At 51.7% G+C, this 14,603-nt stretch overlaps 1 protein-coding gene and 2 non-coding genes across 4 annotated transcripts; 1 reads left to right on the forward strand and 2 right to left on the reverse strand.

The window, feature by feature from the left end:
- Window positions 1–6,865: 6,865 nt before the first annotated feature.
- TRNAG-ACC (transfer RNA glycine (anticodon ACC)) lies at window positions 6,866–6,941 on the forward strand. The gene has a single exon. It is a non-coding gene; the product is annotated as a tRNA-Gly (tRNA).
- Window positions 6,942–8,348: 1,407 nt separating this feature from the next.
- On the reverse strand, window positions 8,349–11,803 carry RPL18A (ribosomal protein L18a). 2 transcript variants are annotated; one of them, XM_066269796.1, is made up of 5 exons: window positions 11,667–11,803; window positions 10,045–10,224; window positions 9,344–9,473; window positions 8,651–8,760; window positions 8,349–8,495 (listed from the first exon to the last, which is right to left on the reverse strand). In XM_066269796.1, exons 1-5 carry the CDS (start codon window positions 11,682–11,684, stop codon window positions 8,403–8,405), a joined length of 531 nt encoding a protein of 176 aa, XP_066125893.1. In that variant the 5' UTR covers window positions 11,685–11,803; the 3' UTR covers window positions 8,349–8,402. The 2 variants fall into 2 exon arrangements, with proteins under 2 accessions (XP_066125893.1, XP_066125900.1); XM_066269803.1 differs by lacking the exon at window positions 11,667–11,803 and adding an exon at window positions 11,534–11,665.
- Window positions 8,866–8,997, reverse strand: LOC136321158 (small nucleolar RNA SNORA68). The gene has a single exon (XR_010728447.1). It is a non-coding gene; the product is annotated as a small nucleolar RNA SNORA68 (small nucleolar RNA).
- Window positions 11,804–14,603: the final 2,800 nt, after the last annotated feature.

Below are 14,603 nucleotides of genomic sequence, written 5' to 3' on the forward strand. Positions count from 1 at the left end.
GGGACTCTACCCTGACCACGGGCGGCTAATGTCTCCCGTTGACTGGTGGAGAAACTGAAGCTCAGAGATGGCATGTTACTCACCCCAGGCCACACAGCTACGAGGGTGACTACAGCATTCAAACCCCTCCCCGTGTTGTATACCTTTGAGCTATGGGAGCTCACTCACCTGAAGGACTGGGATTCACTTTCTTTTTAAAAAACTCATTTTAGAGGAGAAGGAAGAGAGAGAGAGAGAGAGAGAGAGAAGGTGGGAGGAGCAGGAAGCATCAACTCCCGCTTGGGGTTTTGAACCAGCCACCTCTGAGTTCCAGATCAACGTTTTATCCACTACACCACCACAGGTCAGGCTAGGGTTCACTTTTAAGGCTGCAGGGTCCTTGAAGGAAAACTCGTTCCACTTGAAACCTTCTCCAACTGGACCCGTTTCTCTAGAACCTAGAGGAAGTGCATCACCAAACCCTACTCTCAGGCTAAGTCGAAGGGAAGACATTGAATTCAAGTCCTGAGTAAATACGTACTGGAGGAGGTCTGCTTTTTCTGAGCTTCAGTTTACCCATCTATAAATAGGGATAAAAGAGCCGCTGCCTCAAAGGAATAAATTGAACCCCCATAGCCTGACCAGACACTGGCACAGTGGATAGAGCTTTCGGCCTGGGGTGCTGAGGACTCAGGTTCGAATTCCCAAGGTCACTGGCTTGAGCGTGGGCTCACCGGCTTGAGCATGGCATCATAGACATGACCCAATGGTTGCTGGCTTGAGCCCAAGGTCACTAGCTTGAGCAAAGGGTCACTGGCTCAGCTGAAGCCCCCTCCCCCAGGCACTTATGAAAAAGCAATTAATGAACAACTAAGGTGTGGCAATGAAGAATTGATGCTTCTCATCTTTCTCTCCATTACTGTCAGTCTGTCCCTGTATGTCTGTCCCTTTCTTTTTCTCTCTCTCTCTTTTTTTTCCTCTCTCTCTCTCTCTCTCTCGATTAAAACAAACAAACAAAAATGAATCAGCATAACACAAACCTGGCACAAACTAAGCGCCTTTTCATTCATTGCTTCATTGTCTAACGTGCACAGAACGTATGCCCTGTGCTGGGCATACAGTACAATGAAGGTCACGGGGAAGGGCTGTCAGTGGCCATGACCCCAAATACTGGTAGACCCATGACTACCTGGGGAGGTAGTATCTGGCACATGCCTATCACACAAATGAGGAGATCAAGGAATTAGGAGGGGAAGTCCCTTGGCTGGGGTCACGCCATCAAGGGACCCAGACGCTGTCCCTTTGGAGCTTTGGAGGCTCTAACCTCTGGTTTGAGTCCTGGTTCACTCTTTAAAAGCTCGGAAAGCAGGTGGGATCTAAGAATACCGGGGTAGAATGCTAGGGTGCTGCCGTTCTCTCCGGCCTATGTCGCCCCCTGATGGCTCCAGAATACAGGTGCTATCCAGCCGAGTACAGCATTCCCCCCACCCGCCACGGTTTCTCCTAGGACTCTCTTCTCTCAATATATGCAACGTGCAGGGCAGGCCTGCCCCTCTCCTAGGGCTGCGACACAGTGCTGTCACACGGGCATCTGCTACCTACTCTCTTTCACCCTCCGTCCATGCCAGGAGGATGGGGAAGATGCTGAGTTCCTCTTCCTTCCACCTCCATTATTTTTCCAGGCCGGGGTGCATCCTCCTCCTGGGAAACCTGCTGGGAAAAGGGAAAAATGTGTGTGTGTGTGTGTGTGGGGGGAATCCCTTCCTGAAAAGCCACACAAAGAAATAAAAACATATGAAAATTGATTCCATCGCCAACAAACCTGACCTGTCTCCCCAGGGAGGTTCTTGGAGGGGGTACTGTCTGGTGCCTGCACTCCTCCTACCCTATTGTGTGTGTGTGTGGTTGTGGGGGCCACAGACTGACACCTGGACTGGGCCAGTTCTTCAAGCACCTACTGTGAGCAGGGCTCTGCACCAAGCGCTGGGTACCGAAGTGGACCCATCCGGCACACAGGATCAGGACACTCACCCAGCCAGCAGATGAATACCCACCTCAGAATCTGATGGATGACAAGACTATGGCCTGGGGGGTAACTTTATGTGGGGCCTCTGGGTGGAGAACCCTCTAGGGTAGTGAGTGGAGACTTATAGGCAGAGAATGAGCCAGGCTGGAGGAAGGGCCCTGAGGTGGGAAGGAGTTGGGCAGGGAGGGCCACTTGGGGACTGTGAGCCTTGATGAGGTGTGTGGATTTTAGTCCAAGGGCACTGGGAGCCACGGAGAGTATGGAGCAAATGAGGGATCTAATGAGTGGGGCCTTGTGGGGGGTACCTAATAATAGACCTAATGGGGTAGGGAGAAATGGGTGGATTCAGAAGGATGTGGAATTCCGGGATGTGAGAGGAGGAGGTCCAGAGTTGGGAGCCCTGGGGGGAAGCAGGACTATCTACTGTGTTGGTTGGGGAGTGGGGGCAGGAAACATGGAGGGGGACAGGTAGCAGGGTAGGGAGAAGCAGAAGCATCTTAATGGGAGAGGGGCAGGTAAGACCATAGAATATGACTTGGAAAGATTCCTCCCAGTAGATGGGGGAGGAGGGGCAGGGGGAAGACTCAGAAGCTGTCATCTGAGTAGAGGGAGCAGGAATGTTGGAGTGTCAACTGTATTTTTGCTGCCCTCTGCTGCTTGCTGCCTGGGCGTCCCCAGGGCTCCCATGGCTCCCTGTAGGTATGGCAGGGATCAGGATGAGAGGTTGTAAGCTACTCTGGCTCTAGCATGATCCTCTGGGACCTTAAACTTGTGCCTGCACTCAGCAAAACCTTTTCTAACCCTCGTGCTGTCACTGGAAGATTCCAGCAGTCTAGTCTTGAAGACGCTATGATATCATGGTTTTCAAGCGTCTGAATTTCAGGATCTGTGTTCTCTCTCTTGGGTCCCCCACTTTTCTTGCCTTGGCACCTGCCCTTGCCCCTGATGGTCCTTACTCAGGAGCTGGATGCAAGGTGGGTCAGGGAGGAGCAGCTCTGCTTCTCTCTCCCAGGGCTCCCCGCCTTGCCCAGGACATGCTCAGGAATTGGCCTTGGGATGTCTCAGCACCTGAGGAATGGGAAGGGTCCTGTCACTTCTGGGCAGATCAGAGTGGTGTCAGCAATCCAAGTACCACCCTGCCTCACGGGCCCTACATGGGAGGGCCCATTGCCTCAGATAGACAGGGACAGACAGACAGGAACAGAGAGAGATGAGAAGCATCAATCATCAGTTTCTCGTGCGTTGCGACTTCTTAGTTGTTCATTGATTGCTTTCTCACATGTGCCTTGACCGTGGGCCTTCAGCAGACCGAGTAACCCCTTGCTGGAGCCAGCGACCTTGGGTCCAAGCTGGCGAGCTCTTTGCTCAAGCCAGATGAGCCCGCGCGGGACCTCGGAGTCTCGAACCTGGGTACTTCCGCATCCCAGTCCGACGCTCTATCCACTGCGCCACCGCCTGGTCAGGCCCATTGCCTCTTAAATGTGTCCTTTGTTCTGGGTGGTCTTGGAACCACCCTCTGGAGACCAAGGGCTCAGTTCAGTGTCCTACCTATTGCTCTAAGCAAGGATTGTGGGAAACTGGCAGGTGGGTGGTTACATGGTAGAGGAATCTGTGGGCAAAGTGGGAAGAGGACGAGCAGATGGCAGGGTGGGCGAAGAAGTTGAAGTTAGGAAGATGGGCATAGTACTGTCCTCAGTTCAAGGCCCCTCAATAATAAGATTGAGCCTAACCAGGCAGTGGCGCAGTGGATAGAGCGTCGGACTGGGATGCTGAGGACCCAGGTTTGAGACCCCAAGGTCGCCAGCTTGAGCATGAGATCATCTGGTTTGAGCAAAAGCTCACCAGCTTGGACCCAAGGTCGCTGGCTCAAGCAAGGGGTTACTCAGTCTGCTGAAGACCTGCAGTCAAGGCACATATGAGAAAGCAATCAATGAACTAAGGTGTCGCAATGCGCAACAAAAAACTAATGATTGATGCTTCTCATCTCTCCGTTCCTGTCTATCCCTCTCTGTCTCTAAAAAAGAAAAAAAAGAAAAAAGATTGATCCCACTCCTTGGCTGGTGGGGACAGAGCCCTCTCAACTGGTTCCCAGGCTGTAATGTGAAGCATCAGTGGAGCCCCATGGTGGGGATGTGGTGCCTGGTGGGCATCAGATTTCTACATTCCTGGTGGCATATCCTGGACTCTCAACTACTTTATCTGAAGCCTTTCCACCCCTAGAACTAAGGAATCACCATTCCCACCTTACATAGGAAAAACCAGGGCCCAGAGTAGGCAGTGCCTTGCCCCAGGCACAGCCATCAGGACCCACCTCTGGTCCACATCATGAGTGATCTAGCAGTCCCACAGTCAGCAACCCAAGCTCTTTCCACCTTGTATGTGGCTCTTCATTGCCAAGGATGGCTGTTGTGGCTAAATGCCAACTGGATGGTGTTTCTTGGAAGTAGCTCACACCACTACTGCCATTGCATGGCCACCCCTAACTGCAAGGTAGGCTGGGAAACATTTTCTGGGTATCATCTAGGTATGGGAATCCTATTACTGAGGGAGAAGTATTTGGGGAAACTATGAGCTTCTGCTAGAAACCACAATAGATTAATGAAATCCATAAGGCAAACACATATTTGCACATACATGGGGAGATTTTTCTCCAAGATTTTGCCCCATACACCAAGTTTTTTTTTTTTTTTTTTTTTTTTTTTTTTTTTTTTTTCATTTTTCTGAAGCTGGAAACAGGGAGAGACAGTCAGACAGACTCCCGCATGCGCCCGACCGGGATCCACCCGGCACGCCCACCAGGGGGCGACGCTCTGCCCACCAGGGGGCGATGCTCTGCCCATCCTGGGCGTCGCCATGTTGCGACCAGAGCCACTCTAGCGCCTGGGGCAGAGGCCACAGAGCCATCCCCAGCGCCCGGGCCATCTTTGCTCCAATGGAGCCTTGGCTGCGGGAGGGGACGAGAGAGACAGAGAGGAAAGCGCGGCGGAGGGGTGGAGAAGCAAATGGGCGCTTCTCCTGTGTGCCCTGGCCGGGAATCGAACCCGGGTCCTCCGCACGCTAGGCCGACGCTCTACCGCTGAGCCAACCGGCCAGGGCCCCATACACCAAGTTTTACAAATCAATAAAAAATAACAAGCAGGGCCCTGGCCGGTTGGCTCAGCGGTAGAGCGTCAGCCTGGCGTGCAGGGGACCCGGGTTCGATTCCCGGCCAGGGCACATAGGAGAAGCGCCCATTTGCTTCTCTACCCCCCCTTCCTCTCTGTCTCTCTCTTCCTCTCCCGCAGCCAAGGCTCCATTGGAGCAAAGATGGCCCAGGTGCTGGGGATGGCTCCTTGGCCTCTGCCCCAGGCGCTAGAGTGGCTCTGGTCACAGCAGAGCGTAGCCCCTGGTGGGCGTGCCGGGTGGATCCCGGTGGGGCGCATGTGGGAGTCTATCCCCGTTTCCAGCTTCAGAAAAATACAAAAAAGAAAAATAATAAAAAAAATAACGCCTGACCAGGCAGTGGCACAGTGGATACAGCGTCAGACTGGGATGTGGAAGGACCCAGGTTCGAGACTTCGGTCACTGGCTCGAGCAGGGGGTTACTCAGTCTGCTGAAGGCCCACGGTCATGGCACATATGAGAAAGCAATCAATGAACAACTACGGTGTCGCAACAAAAAACTGATGATTGATGCTTCTCATCTCTCTCCATTCCTGTCTGTCTGTCCCTATCTATCCCTCTATCTGACTCTCTCTCTGTCCCTGTAAAAAAAATAAAATAAAATAACAAGCAGCCCCGAAACAAGCCAAGGAGATACAAATGGTTTTAATCCAGAGAGGAAAGAAAAGCAACGACTGTATACGAAGGAAGAGGCTAAGATGTGATTTTTTTCTGAGCCCTCAAACTTTGCTAATCTACCGGTGCTGGTTAAGATTGGGGGAAAACAGCCTGACCAGGCAGTGGTGCAGTGGATAGTGTCAGACTGGGATGCGTAGGACCCAGGTTTGAGACCCCAAGGTCGCTGGCTTAAGCAAGGGGTTACTCGGTCTGCTGTAGCCCCACAGTCAAGGCACATGAGAAAGCAATCAATGAACTAAGGTGTCACAATGCACAACTGATTGATGCTTCTCATCTCTGACTCTGGAAGAAAAAAAATTAAAAAAAACTAGGCCCCGTTCTCAATATTGTTGAAACTATGCACTAGATAGATATATCTATGGAAGGTATTTATTTTTTAATTCACTTTTAGAGATAAGGGGGGGAGGAGCAGAAACCATTAACTCCCATATGTGCAAGCCCCGGGTTCTGAACCGGCAACCTCAGCGTTCCAGGTCAACACTTTTACCTACTGTGCCACTGCAGGTCAGGCTCTACAGAGGGTATTTTAGCAGTGCCAAAATCAAATTACTTGGCCTGACCAGGCAGTGGCACAGTGGAGTATTAGGCTGTGAGCTCTCCAGCTTGAGCGCCGGTTCATCTGGTTTGAGAAAAGCTCACCAGCTTGGACCCAAGGTCGCTGGCTTGAGCAAGGGGTTACTCAGTCTGTTGAAGGCCCTCGGTCAAGGCACATATGAGAAAGCAATCAATGAACTAATGTCGCAATGAAAAATTAATGATTGATGCTTCTTACCTCTTTCCTATTCCAGTCTGTCCCTATCTATCCCTCTCCATAAAAAAAAATAAAATACTTGGCCCCGCAACACTAACCTGGGAATGTTACCCCATGTGGTACACAGGTAGAGGGATATTTTTTGGCCATCAATGCCCTTTTCTGGGTCCCAGACTCACCTCTGAACAGTGACAGATGTGGTTTCTGCCCTTAGACTGACTCCTGGGGGATGGAGTCCTATGAAGCTGTATGGTTAAGAAACATTACCGGCCCTGGCCGTTTGGCTCAGCGGTAGAGCGTCGGCCTACCGTGCGGAGGACCCGGGTTCGATTCCCGGCCAGGGCACACAGGAGAAGCGCACATTTGCTTCTCCACCCCTCCGCCGCGCTTTCCTCTCTTTCTCTCTTCCCCTCCCGCAGCCAAGGCTCCATTGGAGCAAAGATGGCCCGGGCGCTGGGGATGGCTCTGTGGCCTCTGCCTCAGGCGCTAGAGTGGCTCTGGTCGCAACATGGCGACGCCCAGGATGGGCAGAGCATCGCCCCATGGTGGGCGTGCCAGGTGGATCCCGGTCGGGCGCATGCGGGAGTCTGTCTGTCTCTCCCTGTTTCCAGCTTCAGAAAAATGAAAAAAAAAACACAAACATTACCGAAGAGAAACCAGCGACCCAAAGCAGTCCAAAGAGTTCAGTAAGTGCAAATGCCCAGAAGTGAGAGGAGTTAACTGTGTTCAAACAGGAGACAAAGCAGCTATGAGGCCTTTCTTGAGAATGGCTGGCCATGTACAACGCAAACCCTGGGAATATGGCCTCTCCCAATACAGTGGGCCTAAAATGACCTGCGTTTCTGGTAACCACTGCAGCTATCATCACACTCCCCTCCCTGCAGGGCTGTAGCTGTGTTCCCTGCCCAGGACACCAGACCTGGCTTTCCGTTGCTTTTGTACTTGAGCTCTTTTCTGATCCACAGTAGGTCCTGCCCAGCTTGTACCCCCAGTGCTTGCACCGCAAGCATAGCTAACTAAGCAAATCTGGTAGGTGGCCTGGACACGAATGCTCAGAGGGCTCATGGTAACACACGAAGGGCAGATGATTCCAAGGCCTGTGCCTCAGCCTCTTAGTTGAGGGCACAGCGAGGGTGAGGTTAGTTTTAACCCTGGAACTTCCCAGGTCTCAAGTGGTTTCCTGGAGACAGATGTCCTCAAACACCCTGGGCAGGATCAAGGCAGCTTCATTCAAGAGGCCCCAAGTGGGGAAGCAGAACTTGTGCCCCTCTTGGGCAGCACCTCATGTCTGAGGACCTCAGAACCAATAACCAGGTTCTAAGTCCTAGAAGCCCAACCAGCCCCACTGTCCTGATTGCCTCAGGGTCTGGCTGTCACATCTCACCACCAGAATGGGGGAAGTGGAGGCCTGTGTTTAACAAGGAAGGTGGGGCAGATTTGGGGCCACATCTGTGGCCTACAAGGTACCTCAAAGCTCACAGCAGCGACTTGTCCGATAGGGATGGAAACTCAGCCCTCTTGCACTAGCACTCTATCCATGACAATTCTTCATTGGACAAAGCCCCAGGAAACTGAGTGGGCAGAGCAGCTTGGGAGTGAGACCCTCAATATCCCGGGACCCCATCTTCTGGAGAGTTCACTACTTGGGCCCCACTTGGGGAAGACTTCTCCCAGAGCAGAGAACTCATAGCTTGGCTGCACCCTCTTGAGTTCTGTAGGGTGTGCAAAGAAAACAAGTGTGTTTGAGCACCCTGGTTTTCCCAAGGTGTTTATTTGAGCAGAACAGGGGACTGAGAGGTCCTGCATCTAAAAGAAGGTGTTGGGCCTCTTGGTGGTGAAGCGTGGCTTGTGCTGGCGACGAAGGACCCGGTGAGGCAGTGGGAACTTGATCTTGGAGTCCTATGACAAAGAGAGGCAGGTGAGAGGGTGAAAGCCTCTTAACCTTGCCCTTCAAAACATCTACCAAGGTGTGGACACTCCCCACCAGACTCCTGCGTCAGACCCAATGCTCAGGGGAGCCTCCCTCAGCCCAGCAGGGGCTCCAGTGCACTCACATGGAACTGCTTGACTGCTGGTCGGCGGCACTTGCTGGCTGCAATCTCCTCCACCTTCATGATCTGGATTGAGTGGGCGCGGGCACGATGTCGGGCCCCCATGTCTCGGTCTGCAGGGAGTAGGAGGGGGCAGGGTGAACACGCATTAGACTCTGGGTGTTCCTCAAAACTCCCATCAGTTACCTGCCTGGGAGCCCAAAGTATCTTGACACCAAGAGTGTAGAACCTCCCAATTCACTTTGAGGGGCACAGCCACAGTCCCCAAAGGCGACGAGATTCACTTGCTGTCAGCACCTCTGTTTAAACTGCTGCTACAACAAACAACAGTTCTTGGGTTTAGGTGCCTGAGTTTCGGCCTTGTGGCAGCTAGCCCACTCTAGGAGCACCTTGGGCTACTACAGGTCTCAACACTGGACAGGGGCTGGACGTGATTATGGGTGGGAGCTGTGCCTACACCAGAGGTTGACCCCAACAGTCCACTCGCTGCCAGGTTCCTGTACCTGGGATATCCTCTGTACTCCTGCCCCCGAAGCACTCCCCGCCCCCCCCCACATTCCACATCAACATCCCTGAGACCTACGCTCCAACGTCCAAAAGCCTCTTGCACTTGTAGTGCCTCAGTCTGGGGAGTTGTCAGACTGAACTGTCAACACTGATTCTAAAAGGACCTGGCTGGGAGACATGGCAGCTTACAGCACTGGGTGACGGCGCCTGCAGTGGTCAGGTCCCGGTATTCCCGATACATGTTGTGGGTGCCACTGCGGGAGTCGTAGCGCAGCCAGATACCAAAGTTCTTCACCCGAAGAGGGGATTTTTCAAACACCTGCCAAGGAAGAGACTGGCTGAGTGGAGAACAGTAATGGGCCTCTACCGGATCCTATCTCACTGAGCCAATACCTCTACCCTTGCCTTTCCAAGGACAACCCCTGACGCCAGACACTTGAGGAAACCTGCCACCCACAGATGGCAAGAATGTGGGTAGAGGCCACTTCCCTCATGGGGACTAACACAGATCCTGACTTCTAAACACAACTCCCTAGGGATTCGTGAGGCTGAAAACCAGCTGCTGCCCAGAGCATCCTCATTGTGCAGAGTCCACCACCCACCATGGAAATGTGCCCAGGTGACAGCACCTCTTCTCTCTTTGCAGATGAAGCCCAGGGAAGGCGATGACCTGAGCCAAAGTGTCCCAGTGCATCAGCCACACCATCCCCAGACCTTGGGCTTTCTCATTAAGAATAGAATACTGACACACCCATGCCATCCCAGTTTAAGGCACTACACCTGTGAGCAAGATCCGAGGCTATGAAGTATAGTAACCCTGTGGGGCTAGGGCTGCCCCATGAAACACGCAATCCCATTCCAGTCCCCATTCTTCCTTGGAAACCCCATACCTGGCCACAGTAGACAATTTCCCCTGAAGATTTCTTCATCTTCTTCAGTTGAGACACAAAGTACCAGAAGCGGGACTTGGCAACAACATGGTTAGGTGCAAAGATGCGCATGCGGTAGAGGGGTGGTGTGTGGCACTTGGGGGTGGGCAGGCAGCGCCCTACCACCTTGTACTCTCGCAGCTGAAATAGAATCAGGGGTGTGGTGGAATCAGAACCTAGGCAACTGTGGAGCTGTCCCGCTCTTTCCCAAGCCTGGTGAAGAGGATGGGGGATAGAGATAGAGGTAAGAGACCCATCTCTGTGCTTTCATATGGAATTGAAGACTGTGGGTCATGCCCCTGTCCAGCTTTCCCCATAAAAGTGAGGGCAGTGTGGCCTGACCTGTGGTGGCGCAGTGGATAAAGCGTCGACCTGGAAATGCTGAGGTCGCCGGTTCGAAACCCTGGGCTTGCCTGGTCAAGGCACATATGGGAGTTGATGCTTCCAGCTCCTCCCCCCCCTTCTCTCTCTCTGTCTCTCTTCTCTCTCTCTCCCCCTCTCCTCTCTAAAAATGAATAAAAAAAAAAAAAAAAAGTGAGGGCAGTGTACCCTTTGTCCTAGCTCCAGAAAGCCAGGTGGGGCTATCAACCCCATTGTCCCACTGTCTCTCCCCCTTTCTTTCTATACCAGTGGGAAAAGGGATGGCCTAGACCTGCAGCCTCAGGACAATCAAGCAATCTTCTACCTCCACAACATCTCTGCAATTCACATCTTGCCAAGTTCTCTTTCACTCTGGGGCTCAAAGGCAGTGACGAGCCTGGGATCTCACAGCTCACTCCAGGTAGTAAAAGGACAAGAATCTAGTTTCCTCTCATGCCCAGGACTCCCTGTACTGCTGCCATGCAACTTGCAGCTGCCTAAGTTATCCCAGATGCCCAAGGAGATCTGGGTTCCAAGCACAAGCTCCCTGCTTACACGGAGGCGAAGGCAAAGATGTCTGTAATCTAGTAGAAAAAGAACCACCAACCTAAAAGACTAGCCATCATTTTACCAAAACCAAAAGAAGATAGTCCCAAATATTACAAACTCAACTAGCACTTCCACCTCAGAATCTGACACAGCAGCCTCGGGATCACCTTTCCAAAAAAAGGGCCGACACGGTCTCTTTCCCACCGTGGAAACGGAGACGGGAAAGCTGTTCATACCCACCACTCTGTTTTTCCTCAAGGTCTACACTTCCGTCTCTGCATCATGGCACCCTCTGATTTTGCCCACCACTTGCCAAAACGACAAGGCTCGCACTATCCTGGTCATTTTGGGTTAACAATTTTCTTCTACTCTCGACCATACACGGAAAAATGGGAACGCTATTCCCTTCCATCACGTCCTTTAAGCAATTAAGATTAGGAGGCTCCGCGAAGTATGGTAGCGCTAGCCTCCACATCGTGCATCATGTCCCTTTCCCAGGCTCCCCACGCGGCGCCCAGAGTCGCCGCCATGTTGGTCGTACCTCGAAGCGCTGCACACGACCGCACAGGCCCCAGACGGGAACGCGTAACCTAGACGCGGCTCACAGCTCCCTGCTGGGTCCCTTTCGGTCCGCGATGCGTACCCTAGCCCCCTGCCTTCAGGGGCCGCCTTACCGTGCCCGAGGCCTTCATACCGTCTCACTGCGTCCGCCAACACCCACAAAAGGAAGTGACTGCCCTCGTGAAGCCGCTCACCAGAACTTTGTTGCCGGAAGTCCCGCCTTCTAAAAGCCGCTCAACAAGCTGTTTCTTCAGATACATCAACCACTTTGCAGCCCCGCCTCCCTTCATGTCTAGCCTACAACTCCCAAGAGGCATCGCGGATAGATCTTCCGGTTTCGCCCGGCCGTAAGGGAGCGTTGGCGCGCGCTGCACGCCGGAAGTGGCGGACACTTTGAGAGGACTTGTGGCTGGTTTTAGCGGTTATTTTGCCCAGGGGAAAGCTTACGTGTAAATAGAACGGTATCTGGGGTGGGTGCGGTGTTTATGATACCATACCGGCGCTTTTCCGGGAGGTGTGTTTATGTAGGTCTCAAGCCACGGACTTGAGAGTTCTTGTCTGTAAAATGGGAATACTGTTTTTCTCCTAGAAATGTGACAATAATTAGATGCGATAACCCACATAAAACGCCACAGAGTAATTAAAAAGCACTTAACATCCGCTAAGCGCTGGACTGTTTATTATTATATTATGGGGATCTGGTTTGTGTTTCCCAATAGAAATCAAAACCCATCTGCTTGCCTCCAGTACGGAACCTGGGGCATTGTAGGGAGGGAGAGCCCTAAAACTGATCTAGGTACAGTCCCCACCTTTGAGGGGCTCAGGCAAAAAGAGCCTCTTCGGGAGGAGAGACTAAAGATGGAAAAGGACAACTGCAAACATTGATTTCAGAATGAAGAAAAAGAAAAAAGCGGTTGTTGGTCAAATAAGTTTGTAAATATGATGTATATGTTTGCTCACTTATACTTTGCATTGGGTGTGGGGGACAGGCTGTAAGCAGGCAGGGTTGTTACAGCCTAAGGCTTAGTTTTTTGTTGTTGTTTTTGTTTTTTTTGTTTGTTTTTGTATTTTTCTGAAACTGGAAACAGGGAGAGACAGCCAGACAGACTCCTGCATGTGCCCGACCGGGATCCACCCGGCACGCCCACCAGGGGGCAACGCTCTGCCCACCAGGGGGCGATGCTCTGCCCCAGAGGGGGCGTCGCTCTGCGGAGACCAGAGCCACTCTAGCGCCTGGGGCAGAGGCCAAGGAGCCATCCCCAGCGCCCGGGCCATCCTCGCTCCAATGGAGCCTTGGCTGCCGGAGGGGAAGAGAGAGACAGAGAGGAAGGGGGGCGGGCGGGGGTGGAGAAGAAAATGGGTGCTTCTCCTGTGTGCCCTGGCCGGGAATCGAACCCGGGTCCCCAGCACGCCAGGCCAACGCTCTACCGCTGAGCCAACCAGCCAAGGCTTAGTTTTAAGACTAAGCTTTTCCCCACACCCTTGACTATTGCATGATGTGGGGTGGTGCACTCTCATGAGGAATCCCATTATGCCTCAGATAAGTGACTTTGTATCAGAGACTTCCTTGTTTGTATATTGAATTAAAGGTTTTTATTTCTACACCAAAAATGAGGCAGACCAGGAGCTTGCTCTCTCGGTTCCTGAGATTAGCATTAGAGGAGAGAGCAGAGACAGACCAAGTGGAGGAGAGGAGAAGCAGCCAAGATGGCAGAGTGCTGAAGGAGAAGCCAGTTTGTGCAGAGAGGAGATGGGGAACAGAGATGAATAAGGCTGGTGAGCTAGAAACCTTTGTCTAGTAAACTTGGATAAGTCAGTGGCTTTGGGAGCCCTGAATGGAAAGGGAAGTGTTTTCCCACTGTGTGTATTTCTAGCCTGCCGGGTGCAAGCTAGGATTAAAGCTAATGGCCCACCAGTTCTTGGCTCCGTTGTTTCATTACCATCTGTCCAATTCAAATCTGAACCTGCATGGGCCAGGTGACTGTGATGGTGACCGTGGCTACTAGCTTTACAGAGGGCAAATGGAAAGATTTATTTGGGGGGATGGAAGAGCTCTTGGAGGAGGTGACAGCTAAGACCAGTTAGCATTTTATTTTCTAAATTTGATTTGAGAGAGAGAGAGAGAGAGAAAGGGGTGTGAGAAACAGGAAGCATCAACTCATAGTAGTTGCTTCTCATGTGCCTTGACCTGGCATCCCCAGGTTTTGAAAGTGACCTCAGCATTCAAGGTCGAATGCTTTCCAGGTCAGTGGCTTATCCATTGTGCCACTGTTATAAGGTACCAAAAAGCTGAAAAATTAATATTGATATTCTAGTATGAAAGGTTAGGTTTTCCTGTCCCATCCTTCCTGTGGGGAAAGGAGGGAGAAGAATGTAGAAGTTTCTAGCTTGCAAGAACAATGGGTCATTTAGTTTTAAATCTAAAATAAAGGTTAACCGAGAAACTTCTCTTTCAATAGGAGACAGAATTTTTATACCACCTTACATTGATTGTAGTTCCTTCCCCTTCCTGGAATCTTGAGAGTAAAATACCTCTAGGCTAGTGAGGGAAGATGAACCCTGAAAGATTGTAAATATCTTTGATTGTGTTACCTTGAAAGTCTTAATGTTTCTGTATAGCCCCTAAACAAATGTCAGCTTGTGCCATGTCACACTCTCCCCCCGCCCATGTGTGATCAAGGGTATATAAACAGCCCCTGAAATATTTTTGGTTTGCACACGATTGGGTCTGCTGTACTGTGTCAGCCATATGCAGCCGGCATATTTAATAAACCTCCTCCTTTAATAAAATTCTTCAAAATTCATCTGGACTGGGTGTCTCTACGTAAACCCGGTAAGAGTGAGGTACGGTGCCTTTCAGAATCTGATACGGTGCTTTATAACACCACCACAGTCATGCTGCATTTTTTAAAATTAAATAATTAGCCTGACCAGGTGATGGCACAGTGTGACCTGGAACGCTGAGGTCATCAGTTCAAAGCCCTGGGCTTGCCGGGTCAAGGCACATATGACAAGCAGTCAGTGACCAACTAAAGTGAAGCAACTAGAGT

The sequence above is a fragment of the Saccopteryx bilineata genome, chromosome 1 (assembly GCF_036850765.1).
Source record: "Saccopteryx bilineata isolate mSacBil1 chromosome 1, mSacBil1_pri_phased_curated, whole genome shotgun sequence".
NCBI lineage: Eukaryota > Metazoa > Chordata > Mammalia > Chiroptera > Emballonuridae > Saccopteryx > Saccopteryx bilineata.

What these genes read in the sequence shown, in the direction of transcription:
- RPL18A (XM_066269796.1), bottom strand. An exon ending in AAATTGTCTACTGTGGCCAG is followed by an intron (nt 9,474 to 10,044) that starts GTATGGGGTTTC and finishes CTTCCTTGGCAG; the next exon opens with GTGTTTGAAAAATCCCCTCT. An exon ending in CAGCAGTCAAGCAGTTCCAT is followed by an intron (nt 8,496 to 8,650) that starts GTGAGTGCACTG and finishes TCTTTGTCATAG; the next exon opens with GACTCCAAGATCAAGTTCCC.